Here is a 24,424-nt window from a genome sequence, read left to right as displayed (position 1 = left end):
TTTACAAGAAAAAGCTATTGGGAATCAGTCGCTGTCCTTGGAGGAAAAAAAACCAACAGAATTGAATTACCTAAAAGCGTGTTTATAGCAGCCAGCTATATAGCTGGCTATAGCTCCATGGTAGCATGGAGAGCCATGATTGGCAGCACTGTAGCTGGGTAATGGTGCTTCTCTGTATCTGTGCTTTTTGCTGCTTCCACCAGATGTAAGGCAGACAAAAGAGCATTGCTTTAGAACTGTAGTGTAAGGAAAGATCCTGTTTCATTGTTTTTGCTTCTGAATCTGGTATTTTGCTTTTTCATAGATAAATTGATTAACATTGACAAAACAAAAACTATTTTAGAGGTCTAACTCTCCAAGTATGTGGAGTGTGCTTTTAAGGATCTTGAAGATAGGGTATGAAAAGTAGCCAGATGATCAGAAAATGCTAATTAGAGTTTGGATTTTGGAGTTTTGTGGTAGAGTCCGTTGGGCATAGGGGATATCAAAGCAATTTGAAAGAAGTAGAGGAAAGCTTTAAGCGTGTTTGTGTTTACAGAAATTTTTTACTTTTTTTTCTTTCTCTGGAAGAATCTTTTCCATCTTCATGTTTTATTTTTCTTAAGGCATCCTGCCTTTTCTGAGTTCAAGTTTGATATTGTATTTTTCTGTTGGTGTTTCAGTTTTGAAGAATTGGGAAATGTTTGAGGTAGCTACTGAGATACAGTGTTTTCTGTTAGTTAATCTGATTCTATCTGCTTCAAAATATTCTATTTACCTCAATTGCTAGAGCATCACTGTTAAGTGAGTCTTCCTGCATAGAAGCTGTATGTGTGTATTATGTTTGTGTTTTCTGTTTAGAGATGCTGGAAGCTATCTTTTTAGGGAAATTTATCTTCCACGAAATCGTGTAGTTTTATATCAGTCTGAAATGATAGTTTGACCAAAAAAAACCCTAAATGTTGGTGAGCAACTCTATTTTCTTCACAATTCTGCCCAAAGATAATAATCTTTATGGTATTTTTTTGTATAGTTTCACTGCATGCATTGGGGAAAATGAAAACTAAGCTCTAAAAGCTTATTATAGAACTGAATTATGCTTACGTAAAATTCCCATTACTTTTCCTTCAAAAATATTGAAAGTTGATCAGAATGAGGAGGATATAAAGCTTCCCTTAGGTACTTGTGGTTGAATGGTTCATGTGCTGTGCTAGTAAGGTTTGTTCTTTCTTTTTCCTTCAGTGGGTGGATTTCATCTCTTACTGGTCTTAACAAGAGTATTCCTGTTGGCATTATGATGATAATCATAGCTGCACTTTTCACAGCATCTGCTGTTATCTCATTAGTTATGTTTAAAAAGGTAAGTTGCATATTTATCCCTCTTCTGTTTCCTGTGCTTGATCTGGATTTTGCTTTCCTGCTTGAGAGGTTCTCTCTCAGCAAGTAACGGGGATTAAATTATATTCTTGGGGGTGTGCCTTACCTATTAACAACTGTACTTTTTTTGCTTATACTGTTCTGGAGTTAAAAAATGCAGTTTGTGCAACGCACTTATTTTCTGCAAACTAAAATGGGAAAGGATAGCTCTGAATAGGATAAACTGAGGTAAGCCCACAATGAGAGGGTCAGTGAAGGCACTGAACACTGTGATTGTGTCTGTAGATGCCAGGTTGTAATTTTCAAATCTGTGGTGATTCATGAGGCCGAGTGAAGGGTGATTCAAATTATTCTAAGTTTCAGCTTTTACAAAAATCGTTTATATTAAAATCAATAGAAGTGGGAGATGCCTGGCACCTCAGAAAAGGATTTTTATTTCTTTGCTTCTATTATTTCAACATTTTATTGTCAATTAGTGATTGCATAACATAAAAGCTCAAAGAAAGATACTTTTTCCCGTTGACTCCTTTTTGTGAATTTCCATCCAGAAGACCTAAGTTTAGCTACTAATGTGCTAGTAAGTTTTTGATGCTCTTTAGGTAACATGCAACTGAGAATTCTGTAACTGATGTTGTGCTGGCAATTCTAATAATTCAGCCTCAGTTACAGTTATGCTCAAAGATTTTTCATATTCCCAAAGTCTTCTGGCCTGTTTACTGTAAGCTAGAAATTCTGAGTGTTGCCTGGAGATTTCCCTTCTCCTTATTTGTTTTCTGCATAAATATTCAGGTACAGTGGAAAGAAACAAGCACGAAAAAATCATGGCAGAGAATTTTTTTTTGCATTCTTCCTGCTGTATGCGTCTGGATTCTTTACAAAAAGCTGCATATTCAGATGTGACCTGGTGTATCTTTATGAATGATTAGTAGTTACATTATAGCAAAGAAAAAAGTTACTAAGCTAATTTTCTTGCTACAGTTAAATGAAAACTTCTTTACGATATTATTTGACAATTTTATTGTGATTTCATTGAATATGAGTCAGAAATAGTATTTTAGTTTCAATATGCAGGTAAATGGAAGTTCCTCAAGATTTGTCTTTTTATTGCACTAGGGATTATATGCCATATTGTTTAGAGTGTTTGTTAATCATAGTTTAATACCTGTGCTTACTATGCAGAGCTATTGGTCATCCCACTAGTTTAGTAGATGTGTATCTGCATTATTAGGATATTTTGTACTTAGTCATAGCTTAGTTTGTTCTTGTAACTGTATCAGTGAGAAATTAAAATGTTTCTAAAAACTAAGTAGAAGAAAGTTCACTAAAATGTTATTGACACAGAAGATTCAAAACTACTTTTTTGTTTTTGTCACCTGCTTTTTTTTTTTTTAGCATGTACACTTTACCAACTCTTCTAAGGAGTGTGACAAGTTGTAAACAAATTGACACAGAAGACATTTTTGCAAGCTGTGTGCCCTGCACTATGCTAAGCATGCAGCCTGTTTGTGTATTTATATAAGTTATTTCAGACGGTTGATACCACACACATTTTCGTAAAGACCTGTGAGACCTGTCTAAATTTGCAGAAAGCTACAGGTATTCCTACAGTCAAACCATGCATGCACCAGGGCAACCAAAAGTTATAGGATTTGTGGGAAAAAAAAGTCCATTTACTCATTTCTGGGTCCTCCCAAATACAAAAGGAAACCAGATTTCTCCACCACAAAGCTCTGCTTTGCGTTTGAGACATTGCTGTTAGCCTACCAAGAAATGGAAGGGTCAGCACCGTTTTTTCACTGCTTTTCCACCACTTTTCCACCTCCCTAGGTGCATGGTCTCTACCGCACGACTGGTGCCAGTTTTGAGAAGGCGCAGCAGGAGTTCGCAACGGGAGTGATGTCCAACAAAACTGTACAAACTGCTGCAGCCAACGCCGCATCAACAGCAGCAACCAGTGCAGCTCAGAATGCGTTCAAGGGAAACCGCATGTAGGGAAACATAAAAAGTCATCACGGTTCTCTTCGATTGTACCTTATTTTCCAGCTACTTATAATATTCCCTAAAAACCTAGATCAAAATTCACACAGCATGTTTGTCTCTTCTGCAGCTGTGCATGGGTAAAATGGGAAATGTTTGGTTTATTTTATTATAAATTTATTTATTTTAAAAAGATAGCCATTCTTTTCCCTTCTTAGAAGATGTTCCATTCTAGAATACAAAGCCTTCCATATTATATGGAGGATAAATAATTTCAACAATTGGCGTGAGACTTAATTGTGTTATATAATGATTAAATAAATGTATTAATAACTTTGAAGGTATTTTAGTGGTTCACTCTAGGGTTATTTTGGGGGTTGGATCAATTATTTTTCTTAAGAACTCTTTTCCCTCAGCCTGCAAGAAGTGGAGTAGGCTGAGAGATGTAGCAAGTTAAGTTTGGCTGCTACTTTTACCATTTCAGCAGCTGCTGGAGGACAAATACGAGTAGATATTATAAATTCTTTTCTTGCGTTTTTCTTTTTCTAGGATAAGTCTTTTGATATAAGCCTGTAAGTTTGCATGAGTACTGTTGAGTTACTTGATCTTGTTTAAATAGTGTTTTGCTCCAGAATTTACCTGTGCCACTTTATAATGGTAGCATTTGTTTGTATCTATTTTCATGGAGTATTCTCTACCTGTGAGAAATGGCTATGGTGCATAAACATTCTCTGTAATGGAATGTGTAATGCAGTGTACACTTTTAAGGAAGTTAAATGATGGTTTAAATCACAAAGCTAAATGATTATATATTTGCTGGTTTTAATGTCAGTATTCATGTACTGGAGTAATAATTTTGCTGGAAAAGAAATGGATACTGACTTTTAGAACACTAGTTTCTTGCCCTCCTTCCCTCTTCTATGTGCAGTGGTATTTTGTTGTATTTGGAAATTTTTTTAGTTTCTTTTAATGTAGATTTGTGTTTAACAGTGGTACTAAATCTCTAGCCTAGTGAGTCACTCTGCTTTCTGCTTGTCCAAAAACCTACACATACGGTATTTAATTTTCTAACAGGAATATTGTCTAAACCCAAGATCTTTAGGCAATGGCATTTAACAGATACTTGAATTCATTTTAACATTAACTCAGCCATCTCTGTGATGTGATCTGAGGGAAAAAAACCTTTTGAACTATTTTGAGTTGGAAAAGTAAGAAATCTTCATCTTTAACAAAATCACATTTTAACTCATTGAACTGGAGGCCTAAGAGATTAAATCGCTGCTGTGGAACTGAACAATCCATAATGGTACCTACCGTCATAATATTCTACAATATAATCAAGTCTTAGTGTAATGTCGTATTTCTCTCCTTTGAAGATTATTTATATTCTTGGATTGCCTCATGACTCTTATGCACAATACTATGGATGTTTTTCCAAACTGTGTTTTAGAAAATGAAAACAGGAAGGACGACATCCCACAACCTATGTAAGTACACACTGCAACTGAAATGAATTCAGCTCTCAAGGTGAACCACCTTTAGTAAGGCAGCATAAAATTCTGAGGCCCCTCCGTGCCCTGAATGTGGACCCACGGTCACAGGTTCTTTTTCACTACACTGTATTCATAATAACAGAAGAGCATTACAAAAAATAAAATGCCCAGCTTAATCCCTGGATCAGTATTGTAGTGTTAGTATGAAGTCCCTATTAGTCTCCTTTCTTTTACTAATTTCTTTAATTCCAACTTCAATGTGGATAAATGAAGTAGTTTCACCTATGCTGAAGTTCATACTAATGAATATACTTGTCTCTAAATGTTCTCAGCATCATGAAGTTAGAAGCAATTTAAATTTTCTGTGTAACAGAGACTCTAAAATTTCATACTAGTAGACATGCTAGCATTGAACTTAAATTTGTGTGGAACGCTATTAAAAGCTTTCCAGACAGAAGCCACTATTTTTTGTTGAGATAAGACATAATCCTTCTAGCAGCTGTATATCAAGATTGTTAATGGTTGGACTTGGTGATCTTAAAGGTCTTTTCCAACCCAGGTGATTCTATGGTTCTATGATTGTTCTTTTCATAATCTTCTAGACTTGAGGATTGTCTCTAGGAACTCTACTATGGATTATTTTTAAATCTAAATTTAAGCTATTATCTTGATATCTCTTGGGTAGGACTCCCAGGGACATAATCCATGGAATTTAACTGAAGTTTGAAAGACTGCATAATAACATACATTACCAAAATACATTATGGAAAAAAAAATCAGGAACATACCTGAGTTTGGCAGGTAGATTTTTTTTTTTTTTTAAATTCCCACAAAAATGTTGAAAGGCTCTTTGAGAAAACATATTTAATGTCCTCTCTATAGGGAGCATTGATTTGCAATGTCATGGACTGAATAGACGGTTTTAACCTCCTAAGTGAAATTGAAGGTTCAGTTACACATGAATTGTTTAAACCAGAAATTTCTGATGCTTTGCAGCTCAAAAGGGAGAAGTTTGATTTTTAGCTTTGACAAGAGAAGGCTGATATTTGTTAAAATATTTTGTACCTAACAAAACCTCGATTTTTTTCAGTCTCTTATTAATTGATTGGAGTATGGTGCCCATTTAAGTTGTCATTTTGTAGTATTGTGGCAAATTGACTACAAAGTATGAAGTTTAAACACTGGAATGTCAGTAGTCATTGATCTGTAATTTAGGAGTTGGTTTTATTTATCTGAGGGATGTTTGTATATTTTGTAAATTACTAACAAGGCTCTGCCATCCTGGTGAATGTCATGGTTCTGTACAAATGCACTTCTGTCCTTCTGTTGCATGTCTGAGTAGTTAGAAGTTTTGTATATTTATTGTATTAACACCGTGTCATAGAATAAACAAAGACTTTTTTCGTGGATGTTTGCTCTGCATAGTATTGACCAATATGGGGATTTCTCTTTTAACTGTCAGGGTAACATGCAGGGCAGCTGATCTATGTAAAAGTCTTGCTTGGTTTTTATAATTGTGTATATAAATGCTGTAATTCTGCTGAATGGGGAAGCAATATGTCCACTGTCAAAATAATGTTAGGGTACTGAGAATTAGTCTACTCAACTGTTACAAAGAAAACTCTTAAACACTTGCAGCCCACATTCTTGTGCTGTAAACTTATAAGGGTGAAAATCTAAACATGTTCTGTCATTACTGAATGAAATTCTACAGGTATTAAGTGAATCTTAAACCACTATTGAAAGTAAAATGAAGTTGGTGAAAACAGCATTGCTTTGGTACTGTTTATTTTCCGAATTTCTGCTTATGAATTAACATTTCTGTATCACTGCTGTGTCTTGCTCTTCTTTTAGCCATTATCAAAGTCTTTTGATTTTTTTCATATAGTAACTCTAACAGCTGCTTTCCAGTACTAGATTTATTGCTGGGTTTTCTTTGAAGGGTAAAACAATTTCATCTAGACCACGGTGACATAGCTACATTTGCAAATGCACAATACAGATAACAGTGCTTTGAGATACAGTCAGGATTATTTTTGGGAGATTACAGATGTCATGTATGCATGTGTCATTTAGTAGTGAAATTCTTCATCACCTTGATGGGTTTCTTTGTAATTTATAGATCTAGCATGGCAGACTAAAGCAAAGTTTTGTGCTTTCTTGTAAATGGTAAGCACAGTTGTGCGGCATGATCCAGTCGTGTTTTATGTTTAGAATTGTTAAACAATTCAAGTGCTGTTGTGTGGAGATAATTCTACTGGTCTGCTAAGGCTAGTGTTCCTGAAGCAGATATAAACACAAAGTTGGGAGGCCACATACACACAGAGAAAACAGCAAAAGGAATTAAAATGTGACTAAAAATACTAAGTGACAACTTCTGGAAAGATTTCTGTCAAGGAAAAGGCATGCACATAGGGCATTCTGGTTATGAATCAGTAGTAAGGCACAGTGGGTCAGGTAGTTAAAACATATGTGTGTCAGGTTTCACTCAGTCACATTAAAATGTGTAAGAATGTTTGTACTATTTTTCTTACAAATGAATTTTATGTCTGCAAGTAGCTTTTATCAGTAGAAAAATCAGAAAGACTTGTAAAAGAAATGGTGTAGATTTCTTACCTTAGTAGCAGAATACTAGTTTATGGTAGGATTTAAACTACATGCCATATCACACACTACTGAGGGGAACAAAGAAAACGTTGATGAGAAGTATGACTTGTGGATCACGATTTTGGACATTTTGTTCTGGAAATAAATTAATTTTCCAGCTGTTTAATGGAAGTATATACAGCTCACATAAAATGTGCATTTTGTTGGATGAACGGATAGTGATTACACCAAACAACAGTTTTATCTGCTTTGTTTCACTTTCTCTCAATATACTTTGTACTGCAACATAAGTAATGTATATATTAAAAATATACTGTCCTGCTTCAGTGAGTGTACCTACATGGTGCTGTTACATCACTAGAGGTGAAGGGCAACACTTCAACACAAAGGAGTTGCTGTACAAAGCGTTGTACCCGTGGTTCAGGAAGGGAAACGTTTAGCTGGAGATATGGGAGATTTCAGAGACTGTTTTTTGGTGAAGTTGGAGGTTTTATCAGTACTTGGCAGTGTGCCTGGAACAGGGCTCAGGCAGACCTGGAAAACACAGCCTGGTTTAGAGTCCAATTACTTGTGACCATTCAGTCAACTTTTCCACTTTGCAGATGTGTGCATACAACCACAGCTGGGCAGAATATACTGGCTGGAGCCCAGGACATTCTAAAAAGCAGCTGCCTCTGACCACTCATGCCTCTGCGGCATCAGCTGCTCGGTCACTGTTTCAGCTGACAGTGCTCCAAGTAGATTGTACAATGTTTGTAGCCTAATGGAACAATCGTACAGTGTCTGAGCTGTAGTCATTGCACATGTGCCAAAGCATGTGTTGCTGTTTTGCAGTGCAGCGCTGTTGTCTTTGCTATGCATGTGTTTTTGATGGATTTTTTGAGAAAAAAATGGATAGGCTGTATTGAGCAGTGGCTGATACTTTTTGTCCAAGGTAGTGGTCAGAATAATGTGATCAAATTTAGAATTATTTTTTCTTTGCCTTTCTCAGCTAGACCAAATTTCTGATCCCACTGCATCTGAGTGGTTTCTAAAGTTGGTTTGGGACACTGATTCCTGCATTCTCAGAATTTCACTTAAGATACTGCAAATCAAATAGATGCCTTTTATTTGAAGACAAGCTTTCAGTGTAGCACAGGAACAAGACAACACCTTTATATTGCTTTCCCTGTGATATTAGGAATGAACAGGGAGACACTGTTGTGGGTGTCTATTACAGACCACCAGATCAAGGTCAGGAAGCTGATGAGGCCTTCTACAGGCAGCTGAGAGCAGCCTCACAATCACAGGCCCTGGTTGTCATGGGGGATTTTAACTACCCTGATGTCTGCTGGAAGGACTCCTCAGCCAGCCAGCCACAGTGCATTGATAACTTTCTGATGCAAATGGTGGAGGAGCCAACCAGGAGAGGTGCACTGCTGGACCTCATCCTCTCTAACAAGGAGGGTCTGGTTGAAGTGATAAAGGTTGAGGGCTGCCTTGGTTGCAGTGACCATGAAATGGTGGAATTCAGGATCTTGTGCGGCAGGAACAGAGTAGCAAGCAGAATTGCAACCCTGGACTTCAGCAGGGCAAACTTTGGCCTTTTCAAGCAATTGGTGGGGGAAATCCCATGGGCAAGACTGCTTGAAGGTAAAGGGGCCCCAGATAGTTGGTTAATATTCAGAGATTTCTTCTACCAAGCTCAAGAGCAGAGCATCCTGACACGTAGGAAGCCAAGGAAGGGAGCCAGGAGACCTGTGTGATTAAACAGGGAACTGCTGGGTAAGCTCAGGTGGAAGAGGAGAGTTTACAGATCATGGAAGGATGGGCTGGCCACTTGGGGAGAATATAAGGCTGTTGTTAGAGGATGTAGGGAGGCAACTAGGAAAGCTAAGGCCTCCTTACAATTAAACCTGGCGAGGGGGGTCAAGGACAGCAGAAAGAGCTTTTTCAGATACATGGCAGATAAAACTTAACACCAGAGGCAATGTAGGCCCACTGATGAATGGGGTGGGTGCCCTGGTGACAGAAGATACAGAGAAGGCAGAGTTACTGAATGCTGCCTTTGTCTCTGTCTATTCTGCCGGAGGCTGCGCTGAGGAGCCCTGTACTGCTGAGACCCCAGAGGAAGGCAGGAAGGTGCAAGAATTTGCCTTATTTGATGAGGGTTGGGTTAAAGAACAATTAGGCAATCTGGACATCCACAGATCTATGGGCCCAGATGGGATGCACCCACGGGTGCTGAGGGAGCTGGCTGAGGTCATTGCTGGACCACTCTCCATCATCTTTGCCAAGTCCTGGGAGATGGGAGAGGTGCCTGAGGACTGGAGGAAAGCAAATGTCGCTCCAGTCTTCAAAAAGGGCAAGAAGGAAGACCCAGGTAACTATAGACTGGTCAGCCTCACCTCCATCCCTGGGAAACTGATGGAACAACTTATCCTTGGTGCCATCTCATGACATATCAAGGATAAGAGGGTCATTAGGGACAGTCAGCATGGCTTCACCAAGGGGAAGTTGTGCTTGACCAACCTCATACCCTTTTATGAAGATATAATGAGGTGGACAGATGATGGCAGGGCAGTGGATGTGGTCCACCTTGATTTCAGTAAAGCATTTGACACAGTCTCCCACAGCATCCTCACAGCTAAACTGAGGAAGTGTGGTCTGGACGATCAGGTAGTGAGGTGGGCTGTGAACTGGCTGAAGGAAAGAAGCCAGAGAGTTGTGGTCAGTGGGGCAGAGTCCGGTTGGAGGCCTGTATCTAGTGGAGTGCCTCAAGGGTCGGTACTGGGACCAGTGCTATTCAATATATTCATTAATGACTTGGATGAGGGAATAGAGTGCACTGTCGGCAAGTTTGTTGATGACACCAAGCTGAGACGAGTGCCTGACACGCCAGAAGGCTGTGCTGCCATCCAGAGACCTGGACAGGCTGGAGAGTTGGGCGGGAAAATTTTAATGAAATAGAACAAGGGCAAGTGTAGAGTCTTGCATCTGGGCAGGAACAACCCCAGGTTCCAGTATAAGTTGGGGAATGACCTATTAGAGAGCAGCATAGGGGAAAGGGACCTGGGGGTCCTGGTGGACAGCAGGATGACCATGAGCCAGCACTGTGCCCTTGTGGCCAGGAAGGCCAATGGCATCCTGGGGTGTATTAGAAGGGGGTGGTTAGTAGGTCAAGAGAGGTTCCCCTTCCGCTCTACTCTGCCCTGGTGAGACCACATCTGGAATATTGTGTTCAGTTCTGGGCCCCTCAGTTCAAGAAGGACAGGGAACTGCTGGAGAGAGTCCAGCGCAGAACAACGAAGATGATGAAGGGAGTGGAGCATCTCCCTTATGAAGAAAGGCTGTTAGGGAGCTGGGTCTCTTTAGTTTGGAGAAGACTGAGGGGTGACCTCATTAATGTTTATAAATATACAAAGGGTGAGTGTCAGGAGGATGGAGCCAGGCTCTTCTTGGTGACAAACAATGGTAGGACAAGGGGTGACGGGTTTAAGCTGGAACGTAAGAGGTTCCACTTAAACTTGAGAAGAAACTTCTCAGTGAGGGTGCCAGACACTGGACCAGGCTGCCCAGGGAGGCTGTAGAGTCTCCTACTCTGTAGACATTCAAAACCCGCCTGGACACATTCCTGTGTAACCTCATCTGGGTGTTCCTGCTCTGGCAGGGGGATTGGACTGGATGATCTTTTGAGGTCCCTTCCAATCCCTAGCATTCTATGATTCTATGATGATTCACTTTCTCATTGCATCACCATTCTAAAACTAGCTGGAGCTTGGGGAAGAAGTTACTAGAACACGGGAATCTGTAGTACTTCACACAATTAGAGAATTAAACTCTCTGTTCCCTATTGCCAACTCCATTTACCTTAAAATGGGAGTTAATATTTTTAGCTATACAAATCAGTACTTTGTAATTGCTTTTGGTAGTGTTTTGTATTTGTAGAATAACTGCTGTATCTGTACCTGCTTTGAAATTCATGGAGATGACTAATGTGGTGGTGCATTTAGTGGCACCCATCCCCTAACTTCTTCTGTAGGTTTCTAGATGTTCCAAGTTTTAACCAAAAGCTACTACTTGGAAGTTTAGAAACAGTTAGATGAGTAACTAAACACAATTAATTACATGTAAATTTAATAGAAATGGACCATTGGAACTATGAGACAGAAATGCTATCCTGACTTTCCTTTGAACTACCAAATGCCTTACTTCTAGTTCAGCCGTAGATTTGCTTAGAGAACAATATGTAACCTCTCTCTAGTGTTTGTCAAGTCACAGGTGAAAGATAAACTCACCATGGCACTCACCATTTAAAATGTCTATGATGTGATTAAGCAGTATTTGTTCTATAACCTTTGCTACCTGTTTTCATGAGAAAGGAACTGCAGTGCTTTACTTGCAAAATGAGAAACATTTGTCAGACATAGTCAATTGGAAAGTCTCTTTAATGCAACTGTATTGTATAACAGATAGATAGCTACAATTTCAGATCACATACTTTTTGATCAGTAAGTGGTAGTAATTGTTGAAGTAAGATGGAAATCTGAAACACAACATCAGCAGGCTGGGATCTTACACGCTATTAGAGCTACAATTAAAGCGACCTTGCTGTGGCTCAACTTGTCCAGAATATTTGAATTAAGGTAGTCAGACTCCTTTTAAAGTTTGAAAACTCACATTTTAATTGAAATTTAGATTAAAAATAACACATTAGGTACATAGTTCATGCTAAAAAAATGTACATAGTGGTGATTCAAGAACAGAAAAAGAGTACCACAAATAAACCATGGCTCAAAAGCTACTCTAGCAGGATTGCCACAGCCGCTTTTCCTATACAAAGCAGCTGTGGTGTATACGTTGCTGCCACACTCTGCTTCTGTTGAGCTCCGTCCTGCCCCTGAGGTGGGCACCAGTGCCCACCGCTTCCCAGGAAGGCTTGAGCCCGTCTGTGTTTACCACTGGGACGTGAGAGACTCTGATGTGGGATAACAATGCAAAATGGAAATGATTTGGCTGAAAAACCATCCCAAAATCCAGGGAACTTAAGATAGATACAAAGGTGATATAAACAACCCAGAAATAGCTCAGTAGCGATGTTTTTTTGCAGTGCCACATTATAAATAAAGCACATTCAGAAACCTTGCTAGGCCTTTGTAGCTTTTAGATTGTATATTGCCAGAGATGGACACAGCATCACATTCGAATTGTCTGTATTACATAAATCTGAGTATTTCAAATCAAACTAGAAGATATTTTTGTTAAATCCTTAAGCTGCTGTTACTATTCTTGTATTAATCTTCAAAATCAGTGATTCTACTGCATTACTCTATGTTTTAGTTTCTCCACACCACCAGAACTTCAGCCACTTCTTCCCTGGGACGTCCCTTTTCAAATATCTGGTTTAAAAGCAAAAGCTAAGAAAAATAAAATAAAAAAACAAACAAACCCCATTCCTGGTATTGCACATCTCACACGAGTTTGTGTATATATATATATATATATATATATATATATACTTTTTTTTTTTAAATATGCTACAATTAAAAAAAAGTCTATGGCACTTTACAGATTATAAGTTTACGAAGATGATCAAACCACAGAATTCTTCTATACCACAAAAACAAAGTTAAACTGAAATAACTGGTACACAGGTTTTAAAGAATCCACAGCAAATTCTTCTACATCCTATGCAGTGCATATGCATTAAGAAGCAGTTACACTCCACAGCCCTCTCGTGAAATTAATTAAATTAGCTTTAAACTGATTATTTTTTTCAAAGTATTTTTGAAAGCTACTGCTGAGGTGAACTTCAGGAACAACTTTAAACAGCTGTGAAATGAAATGAGTGTACTCTACACCTAAAAACCTCATCCAGAAAAAACAAAAAAAATCTGCAATATCTATACCACCTTATCACTTGCTAGAAAAACAGAACCCTGAGAAAATAAATTCCGTTTATTTTTTGTTCTGTGTTTCTTCCCAGCCTGGCTCCTATCTGTGCTATGTGATGAACATGGATATTTTTGCAAGTTAGTTGATTATGTTGTTGCAGAGCAAGTTGATAGTAGGTCAGCAACAAGCAGAAAAGCTGGTTCTTCTTGGTTAGAAATGCAAACAAAAGCAAAACATGCCACTGGAAATACCTCCTTTGTACTTAAAAATGGCACTATTCAAAATTTTTAAGCGTTCTGTAGATCATAGAACAGGTCAGCTAGTAATGTAAATGAAGGTTGGTCGTTGTTTACTTCTAAGCCAAAGCACTATATACCCTCCTTGGTTGTTTTTTTGTTTTTTTTTGTTTTGTTTTGTTTTGTTTAAGAACTGACCTTATTCTGACTAATCAAGGGCTCAAGCAAAAACAGCATTTTGTCCCCCTAATATAGTGTCAAGATTTGTTGGCAGTGGTGACCTGGACACTGGATTGCTACCCACCTAAGAAAAGCTAAAACTATAAAACTATTCCATAATTAATTTTTAGCTGATTTATATGCTACTCTTGTTCTCCCTCGCCTTTTCCAATTGCAGAGCACACCCAGACAGAGCTGCGCTGGTAGCCCAGCCTCTGGTGCAGACCCCAGCACAGGGGGAGGTGAGGGGGAATGTCCACAGGACAGCCGGAGTCACCTGGCAGCTGTGCTGGACCTGAGGGACAAGCCCAGTGCATGCCCTGCAGATGTTAACAAATCAAAATTACGAGCACAATCTTGCTCTGTGCAGGCAGTTGGCAGAAAAGGTTCCAGACTATAACTTTTGGGTTTTTTAAAAAGAAAAGTGAATTACCCGTTTTAAACTAGAAAACGGTGGGCGTGGGTTGCAGGAGCAGGTGCACAGCTCACGGTCATCATTGCTGAACTGCTCTTGTATTGCGACTGACTTGAGTGGTGTATTGAAATTAGCTATCTACCTGTACAGAAACAACACTTTTTTAATATCTGTGTCACACCTTAAGGGACTGACAAGGTGTAAACAAGAATCTCTGTTCCATATTATACAGTTAAGTGCTGGAGAGCAACACTGTCATTGGATGATGTTAAACTACCAATAAGAAGAGGAGTCTAAAATTCATTTAGTACTTCTCAGATGAATTATCCCCAATGCTCCTATGGCACAGTTCTTCATTCCTTTGTTTTTTAAAATACCTTTGATTTTTTTTTTTCAGAAGTGTATTAGTTCTAGTAAGTGACGCAACACCACAAGTAATAGAACCTACTGCCTTTGAGAAAGGAATGTCATTTGTGGCTAGTCTGTTTTATTTCTGCTGATTTAGTTGGAAAAGAGTCCATACTACATGTGGTTTAATAAAAACAGAAAAGATCTTCCCAGCCATGTAGAATTTGGCAAGACTTCCTGAAAAATGTAAATTTCTTAAGGACTCATGTGGCTCTGGGTCATAAGACAGACGGATCTGTACACTAGGAATGAGGTTTCACTGGCAAGAGAAAGAATAACACTGTTGAAGCCCAACATGGGATCTACATTTGTAGGAGAGGCCACAGCCCAGGCCTGGCTGTTGGCATTCACAAGATAATGGGGGGTTGTCATCTGCTTGGGATTTCAAGAGTTTCAATAAGGGCTGTAGAAATATTTCTAGTAATGGCTATTTCAAGAAATTTTATCAGAATCGGGTGAAAGCCAGTGTAAGAACAGCTTCACTGTTCTAGTCAATGGAAACAAAATAATTTACCTGCTAAATAACAGGTGGAACATGCCTTGCACTGGCAGGGACTCAGCTTTTTAAATGCTTAAAGATTGGTGTAAGCTGCATCATGTCAACTTTGCTTTCTCCACCATACACTTACTGTCTGAGAAGGCACTGTATTTTAAGGAAGTTCAGTATCAAAAAGCACCTCAACGAAAAGGATGGTACCAAACCAGGTGGTGGTGGTGAAATACTCACAGGTGAGGGGAGCCCTTGGAAACAAAGCCTAACCAAAATAGGCTTCCTTTTTGTATAAGAAAAAAAAAAAAAATAGGTGCTGGCTTTTATTATTTTAAATCCAAATTCTTCAAGGCGACCAAGGTAGGTAAGGCAACCCAATCAACCAGAATTTGTCAGTTAAAACAACATTCCTGCTATACGCACATGATTCCTCACCTCTCCAGTTAGATTAACATACTCCACTGTGTCCTGATCACAGAATGAAACTAATAATATCCCCAAGTATTTACATTCTGCTTTTTTGGGATCCTTTCTCTGATCCTCATTGCCCTGTAAAGAAGAAAGACCCTTTCAGTAGTTCGTGGCTGGAATGCACAGGGCTCAATGACACAAATGGCAGAAACAGGTAAGCAGATCTGCTTGTCCAGTCAATGGAAAGCAGATTAAGATCCAGGTGCTGGTATTTTTCCCCACTGGAGTTAAAGGAGGCAGATAAGGTTTTTCCCTTCTTCTATTTCTTCTTGCACTTTGTCACTGGATGTGGCTATTTCAGCTTGAGCCGAGAAGACTGCACAGATGAACGTCAGCACAGTGCCACCGATAGCGGTGTAGAAAGCCCAGCCCAAGGAGCAGTCTCCTAGTTTGTAAGCAGACGCGTAGTGTCCACAATAGCTTATTGCCTTCTGGCATCCCCAACCTGCAGGGTAAAGTATCAAGCCTAAGATAAGGAAGAGGCCTAGAAATAAAAACAAAAAGACACATGTTTAACAAATTGTCAGTGTAACACCAAATGCAAAACCTGTAGTAATGGGTTATCATGGTCACTGTTCCAAAGTACCAGGATTAGGAGAAGGTAACTCATCCTTCCTTTACTGATTATTCCTAGTATATATTGGGGGGTGGTTTATCTAGACATGGATCTATCCTGTGTTTTTTTCTTGTGAAAGGTTTATTTCATCTGATAATGGCCTAGCTCCTAATTTTAATTACCCATATTCCTTCTACATCCTTTGTTTTAACAGATTACTGCTTGGTATACAGAGCCTGCAAAACATTTGAGCATCTCTACCTACTGTTTATACTTATACTTTTCAAATACTAAGGAATGTTTGCATCCATTCTCAGTTTGTGTTTAGCTAGCCCTCATTCAGCTTTCTTTAGTCATTCATCATAAACGTTTTTGCCCTATTTCCTCTGGATTTTTTCTACATTGATTTTCTTGTCTGGGAAAAAAAAAAAACAAAACAAAACCCAAAACACACTGTGTCTGCTTATCTGGCCACACTAGGACATAGCAGAAAAATAACAGCCAGTTCAGTAAGCTGCTTTCCTAATGAAGAGATTTTAGAGTCAGCTGCAAACAAACAGATCTTAGTACCCACAGCCAGTGCACAGGTAACGCTGGGACAGTCTGAACCGGGGACTGATGGCTGCAGAGGTAAAGCACATTTTTGGGTTGCATGACCAAAAGCCTCAACTCCCCGTTTTGCTAAACCACCTGAACACACTGCTGTGCCTCAGAGATGTTTTGCCCCTCTGATCATTTCTCATATTGATAGTTTTCTATCCTATGAGGACCAGTCTTATCTAAGCAGTGAAGGGCTTCATTAAGGAAATTAAAAGTCACATTAGCGTCCCTGCACACATGATGCGTCTTTGCACAAAGATGGCAGATTTAATCAAAATGTCTAATATGCTGGTGGCTACAGGACAGCTCATAGGTAACAAAATTTGCTGTTTTCTTTAAAATTTTATTCAGAAGAACAGGAGGAATTATGAAAGTTAGTTTTTGCTTAAACACAACCAGGTCATGCAGAAAATGAGTGCAGCCTTCCACATCCCATAAATATTACCGCTTTATTTGTCCTGCACTGTACAGCCCTTTATTCAACCTTGATGAAAATAGCTGGTAAAGGCAATGTCACCTAGAAGTGGGCTGGAAGTTGTTCTTTCTGTGTGTGGTACTGGTTCACACATTAGATTCCATCTAATCCTAAAATTTCTACCAAGGAATAGAATAGAATAGAATAGAATAGAATAGAATAGAATAGAATAGAATAGAATAGAATAGAATAGAATAGAATAGAATAGAATAGAATAGAATAGAATAGAATAGAATAGAATAGAATAGAATAGAATAGAATAGAATAGAATAGAATAGAATAGAATAGAATAGAATAGAAGTCCTGCTTTCTTCCCTATACTGAGATTACCAAGAACAGCAGCAAAGACTTGTTCGCATCTTTGATTTAGTGAGACCAGCCTATTCTGCCGTACATTAGGTTTCCTTAGTTGTTTAAAGACATTCAGCCAGATACAAGAAAACTTCCTCACTGAGAAAGAAAAGCTGTCTCCTAGCTAGTAAGCAGTTAATACACACAAAATGCAAAACCCGTCATCCAACTGTCTAAAATTAATGTCTATGGATGCCAGACATTTCACAAAGGAAAGTCCTTCCTCCAGCATTTTTCTAACAGTGACACAATGCCATGGGCATGAATGAACTAAATGTCATTATTCTTTGGGGCGGCAAAATCCATTAGTGAGTGGTATCTGTTCTCTGTGAAGGGATTTTATCACTGCTTGCTTTTAAGAACCAATGACAAATTTTATGCAGTGTTTCCTGGCTGATTGGCCAAACTACATTAAGGATAAAGTATTGCTTTATCTTGGACAGACCTGGATAAGCTGTGCTTTCATCCTGCTGAGCCCCACAGCTGTTTCAGACTAAACACCAGCAGTTCGTTCTCCTCTGTTCATCACTAGTTTCCTGTTCTGCATTACCAGCATCACTACAATATGTTTTTTTTTCTGACTGTGCATTGGTATGGGCCAGTTGCCATTTTCCCTAATGATCACAAGCCCTTTGGTGGTTAAAAAATCACCATCATCGAATTAAGAAACTGGATCTGAAATGCCAATGTAGCTGCTGCCAACAAGGAAGTTTTTAAAGTTTACCGCTCCATCACTCACAAGCCTCCAGAGCCTGTGTCCAGCAGCAAACCTGGCTTGCAGCTCTGTCACAAACAGGACTGAGAAGTTACACCCATCTCTTTTTACAAAAACTAGGGCAACAGAACCACTGAAAGCTACTGGTTCATGGCAGGTGTGCCCCAAGCTGAAAGGCCATTCCTCAAAATGCAGGCCCACAAAAGGCTGCAGCGCTGCTGTCAACCGTAGTCATCAGCACTTCACTGATTTAAAACCTTTTTTTTTTTTTTTTTTAAAGAGTACAGAAAATTCCTGGAGAAATATTGACTACAGCCCAGAATTTGAAAAAATACAGCTGTTTTCTCACAGATGAAAGCAAAATTTGGAGAAAAGTCTTAACTATGGACTTGAATATGGTCAAAGTCTCACCTGATTTTTTTCCTTCAGATAATTAACTCTGTGAATCCTATACCAGCCTGGCATGAGAAGAAAAAGAAAAAGCAATGTTTTCACTACCGAACCTATCTGCTACTACTCCATTTAAGTGCAAACAGAAAGCTTCTCAGGACATGAACCTCTTCTCATTACCACTAATATTTATAATAATTTCTCATTTTATTAATACCTGGTTTCTACTTGCTAGGAAAATAAAATAAAGATGATTCAATTAAGCCAATTCAACACACAACAGAAACAGCACTGCTTGGATTTCACGCCAACTAACAGCAAGTGGAGAGGCACAGACTCCCAATCGCATATTCAGCTCAAAGCTCCAATACCTGGAGCAATGGCTGAGCTGTGCAGGGTCCAGCAATCCCTTCCTGACCCTCCCTACCTGCCCAAAAAGGGGTGCTCAAGTGAAAAGACCAAGAGGAGCTTTGCCTCCTGCTTCCCAGTAACTACAAAAGAGATGGTCAGAGGCTGCACAGGTCACCTTGATGACTGCTTCTGCTTAAACAAAATAGACAGAAGATGCTTTATCACCCACCAACAGAGCAAACCATGGGCTAAAGCAGAAGGCAGCAACCCAAAGGAGTTAACTTTCCAGTTATTTGTAACAAGAGAAGCAGCTTCCAGAGACCCGCTCAAAAAGAACCTTCTCCCGGCAACACAGATGAAGAGAGAAGGAAAAATGCCCATGTGGAAAGAATAAGGTAAGATATAGCAGAGGTAGTAAGGGTAGGAGAGGTTGTGGTGCTGTTTGGGAAGTCATGGTCTACAGGCAAAACAGCTAAATGCAAAACTAATAGCTCAGCAGTCTCTGTGCTCTTCCACCTTTGACCTAAGGAAAGCTGCACAACCACTTTCATGCAACATGAAAAAGCCAGAGGGCTGTTTCTACAGCTAACAGCGTGGCCTTGATCTACATCTAACACATGTGCAAGCAGCTGCAGTTGACCAAAAACACAGGCCAGTCTGCAGTGGCACGATCCACCAGGGGAAAAAACATGGTAAATTCTTTGTGCTGATTTCTCGTACCAGTGTCCACAGGGCAGAGCCTGGCCAGGTCCCTTACAGCTCTTTGCTTCTTTGACAGAAGTTTAAGCCTAACTGCCTGTAACCCTGCCTTTCTGTAACTGCTGCTCAGTCTCTGGGGCTCTCCTGCCTGCAGGACTCTCATTCTGGTGATTTATTTGCATCACCACAGTGACTGGCAGCTCTGCTCACAGTTTCTGCCTCCAATAGCTGACAATCTGCTTTCCAGACAAGACACGCAGAGATGGAGTGCAAGGCACAAGTGAGATGATATCCCCAAACAGCGCACCGGCCATAGCTTCATCCAATCCAAAACCTGCTGGCTACCAAGGTTTTCCTTTCCAGCCTCTACAACAAGAGAGTCTTAAGAAAAATGTCAGAGGAAGAGAAATGGGGTTTCGGTTTCCTGTGGACAGCACAGAGCAGCATGTGGTTTTGTTTCTGGAGAGTCCCAGGTGAGAAGGCAGAGGAGGATGCTGGATGGGAGCCAGGAGCAATGCTTCTTGCCAGTGAACGGAACATGGCAGAGACCATGGCCTGGGGACTGCGAGGAGCTGGAAAAGGGAGCCAAGCACCTTGTCTCTGGCATTCATGTGTACTCGCAGTGCACCAGGACACAGGACCAGCTCCTAGGACAATCTGCAGATTTGTGATAATTCTCAGGTTTCTTGAGTTTGAATTAATTCAAATATTGACTCATTCAAATATTGCTTCTGTGTTTAATTCTGCATTGTGCAGCTTTCTAAGCCATATAATGCTATAAATTAAGATGCAAGTGTTTAAGCTTTTGATAGCCATAGAGGTACAAAGCTCAGTTTTGTGTCATATAAGTTTATATCAGCATAATCGGATAAAGCAACAATTAGCTCCTGTCGACATTTTGCCTTGAGATGTATTTGGCAGGAGGACAATAAATATTAATGATGGATTTCTTTTTCACAATAAATCAATTTTTGCACTTGTCCCAGTGTCAATGAAGAGAAGCCCATCTTCAAGAGAAAGGGCAGAGAACAAAAATCGAGTGCCCTGTCTAAATGAAAGCTTTGTGCAATTAATCCTTTTCAGTTCTTCGTGCTGATGTACAGCAAATGAGAGTTTTGATTCACAGCCAGTCTACCTGTGGAATTATTGCTGTTTGTTCCCCCTGTTGAGAGGAACAAATTCATTTTGAAAATGTTACAAGCTGTCTTCCACTGTGTTCCTCTACAGGCTCACAGAGCTCAGGCTCGCTCCCTTATAGATGCAACCCCCTCTCTGAGCGCAGCTGCGCTGCTGGGAGTGCAGCTTCTGCTGTACACATACTCTTGCTCCCACTTCTGAATTAGCTCCACCCCACCTCTTTAAATCAGTATGACAATTTCTCATAATTGCATTTTCCTTTTCGTTAGTTGTTGCCAGCTCTCTTATACCTTTCCTCCTACAATTCCTTAAACCAGAGGCCTGAAAGAATGCTGCATGATGCTGCCAGATGCCTAGAAATGACAACAGAAAACTGTTCAAATTGCTTTTTTATCTGGAGACCTCAACTAAAACTCCTTGGTATAAGTCTGTCAGCAGAGAACATTTTCCCATCTTCCACTGAAGGCAATTTGCTAACATAACATTTTACTATCAATCCCTAATTACCTGCTTTCAAAGAGAAGCCTTAAGAAATACAGAATTTAGACTAAATTTAAATTTTATTGGGAGTATTACACTAAAATATATTTCCTATTAAACATCAGCCCTTTTATATTCGAAAGATGTAAAGGCAACTTCTTTCTCCTAAAACACCAAAGCAAAACATTACAGCATACTGTGAAATATCAATATAAATACAGCAGACTGCACTGCTGTGCAAAGTTGTTTCTGCAGATGATAGCTTAGTAATATTTTTTCTATAGAAGAATCCTTTTTGTGTTTGTGCACCAAGAACTTTCCCCCTTTTCAGGGCCTGCAGCAAGGGAACTGCGGCGAGCAATTGCGTCTCCTGGATTTTACACAGTGGCAGCACTGCCAGGCTAACATAATGGAAAACCAACAGACCGGTCTGTCGTTACGGGCATTTGTAGGTCACATCATGTGCTGGGGTCAGATCTGAATAAAAGCCTTTTCATTCCAACCTTGGAAGCAACCCTTGAGACAGGGGTTAGGCAGATGCTTGTTTAGCTAAGTGAAGGCATGCTATTTAGTTTTGACAGTCTCCTGTGCAGCTGCTGTTGTGCCATATTAAACAACAGCATATACTAACAAAGCCAATTTCCATTGCAAAGCCTGAAACTATCTTCTCATTTCCTAGCAAAACAGCAAAAAAGCTTTTAAATGCTGCTGAAGAAACAGGAAATTAAGCAGCTGTGGTCAATGAGGTGGCACTGCAACAGTCTCCCATGGTGCAGCACAACCGAGCAGCAACATTTTAAGAGAGGAAGAGAAAAAGTGTGAAGGCGGGGAGGGATTAGCCTCGCACAACAGCACGCAGGCCGCGCAGGGGGTGGTGTCCTCAGTGGCAGTGATCCCAATCATTCTCATCTTCCGCACAACTATGGGAGATCGAAAGGCAGCCCGGGGGCACTGCACCAGACAGGCAAAATAACTCTGCCTTTATTGCTCATATTTCCAAATGTCTCAATATGCTACCTGAAAAATTACATGTGTAAAATATTTGTGCAAATGTATTATGCTAGCTTAAACCAATGAAGTTTTCATACACGCAAACTTTCCCTGACAAAGCCCTACCTATCAGGAATACTACCAGGTCACCACTTGCGTGCTTTGGACCGTATCATCCACCAAGAGGCAACCGAACTGACAGCCTCCTGCTCAGCAGCTGCACAACAGACACCTTCAGCCCTGTGAAAAGATTCAGTAATCATGTTTTACTCAGAAAAGAGCTAATGAGGAGGTCTCAGGCCAGTCAACGTGGTGGTCTCAGCACTCCACGCTGGCTACGGTAAAGGATGAGGGTGGTGCCGGGCTGCTGAAGGGAGCACCAGCTAAGGGGACTCACAGCACAGGGCCCCAGACTTGCCTCTACAGCTGCTGTCCCTCTCCCTGGATCAGTGCTAAACCCACTGAATGCACACAGCTGAGTAGGGGCAGGAAGGTGTCTGCCCAAAAAGAAAGAGGAGACTGCAAGCTCTAGTGCCTTGGAGATGGCCTCTGGCCCACTTGGAAATGCCACACAACAAACAAACATTCATAACATTAACAAGATAAAACACTTAAAAAAGCCTACCTGGACACCACACTCGATGCAGGCTCACACAAGCAGAGGGGATTTGGGGTGGGTTAGAAGCATGGCTGTAGAGGGTTGCCAGTGGGCAATGCATTGAGGCAAGGTCCATTCCTCTGTACTGCCCGCAGTCACTGCAAAGGACTGCAGCTGTATAGAGATTTCAGCGTACCTGGGATACCCTAAGCTGAGGCAACAGAATGAACTGTTTAAAACTATAACCAGGTGATGGCTTGAAACCTGCAAGGATATTATTTTCCTTTTAAAATTGTGTCTGGGTCATATAATGGTAAGCAGTTACCAGAAGACAGATCAGTTCCCCGACCACTGCCTTCCCCAGCCTGAGGAAGAGGGTAAGATCCCTAGTATTTTCAGCCATAAATTAACTATACTTTTGCTCATGCGTTCTTTTCCCATTTATTAAACAAATCAAAGATGCTCTCTCATAACCAAACCCATGCAAACCTACATAAACTTCTGACAGCATTACTGATGTTGGGGTGTGGAAAGAGGGACAGGAATACAGCGAAGGGGGCTACTGGTGTGAGATTCAACTATTAAGCGTATTGTGCTACCCACAGAAAAAGCTGAAACTAAGTCAGTTTATCAGGTTGATATGGGTTGCTTTGGCAGAATGATATCTTAAGGGCTTTCTGTGTTATTTTTTTTTAATATTGGTGTGATCTAACTGCTTGGACTTCTCTTTAATGAAGTGCAAGCCTGCAGACTCCTGTTTTTTATGAGAGGGGAGGGCAAATTCCCTGTTAGCTTTTAATAATTTTTATATATGTTTCGAGAGCCACTATTGGTTTGGTGGGAAGTAAATGTGGAGACTCAGGGTAAGATGAGTCCCAAGCTCTGGAATGACACCACTGCCTCTTTGCCAGCTGTTGGCCATGTGGAGTCATGTCACCACACTACGGGGTCTCCTCTGTGGCTGATGCTAACCATGCAATTAAGTCAAGATAAAGCAGCTTATAGGGGAAAAGCCAAATGTTTACAAGTTTTCAGCATGCGGAGGTAACTAAAGACGTCTCCACTCACAGGGCCACTGCTCAGGCACAGTCACGAGGGCTGGTCACCTCTCCCATTTTACCTTAAAAGCCAATGAAGCATTGAGTGTTTTCAATCAAGGACAGCCCAGTTAAAGGCTTTAAGCTGCTAAATGAGAAACTCAAATGCGGATGGTAAATTTGGGAGGTTCCTGAGTCAGGGAATGTTAGGTCGTGCTAATTAGTCCATCCATAAAAGAAGCAAGAGGAGAAGACCCAGTATATTTCTCACTCTTGTCCACAACCTTTACCACTGCCATTTGACCAGTGAGCACCATGCCCTCCAAACCATCCATCGCTTATGCTGAATCTGCAGAAAGGGCATGAAAACCACCACCTCCCAATCAGAGGTCTACAAGAGAGGCCGAAGCAACAACCTGCCTTGGCTTACAAAAAGAGGTAAAAGGGCTGAAGACCATCTTTTTCATGGCATTACATTTCCTCAGTACTGATCCTGCGG

The 24,424-nt window shown here is 40.3% G+C and overlaps 2 protein-coding genes across 14 annotated transcripts in view; one reads left to right on the top strand and one right to left on the bottom strand.

Moving 5' to 3' along the window:
• The window catches only part of SCAMP1 (secretory carrier membrane protein 1), a 39,813-nt gene extending 33,219 nt beyond the window's left edge, over nt 1-6,594 (top strand). For both annotated transcript variants that reach the window (XM_071801805.1, XM_065860717.2), the window contains 2 exons: nt 1,222-1,339; nt 3,184-6,594. In XM_071801805.1, the coding sequence (XP_071657906.1) occupies nt 1,222-1,339; nt 3,184-3,348 (283 nt within the window). In that variant the 3' untranslated portion in view covers nt 3,349-6,594. The remainder of the gene's footprint in view (nt 1-1,221; nt 1,340-3,183) is intronic.
• A 5,248-nt stretch (nt 6,595-11,842) lies between these two features.
• LHFPL2 (LHFPL tetraspan subfamily member 2) overlaps nt 11,843-24,424 on the bottom strand; it is a 129,826-nt gene continuing 117,244 nt past the window's right edge. For all 12 annotated transcript variants that reach the window (XM_071802890.1, XM_071802886.1, XM_071802888.1 and 9 more), the window contains one exon: nt 11,843-16,030. In XM_071802890.1, the coding sequence (XP_071658991.1) occupies nt 15,774-16,030 (257 nt within the window). In that variant the 3' untranslated portion in view covers nt 11,843-15,773. The remainder of the gene's footprint in view (nt 16,031-24,424) is intronic.

The sequence above is a fragment of the Patagioenas fasciata genome, chromosome Z (genome assembly GCF_037038585.1).
Source record: "Patagioenas fasciata isolate bPatFas1 chromosome Z, bPatFas1.hap1, whole genome shotgun sequence".
In the NCBI taxonomy this organism is placed as follows: Eukaryota; Metazoa; Chordata; class Aves; order Columbiformes; family Columbidae; genus Patagioenas; species Patagioenas fasciata.
This window is presented reverse-complemented; position numbering and strand designations above follow the sequence as displayed.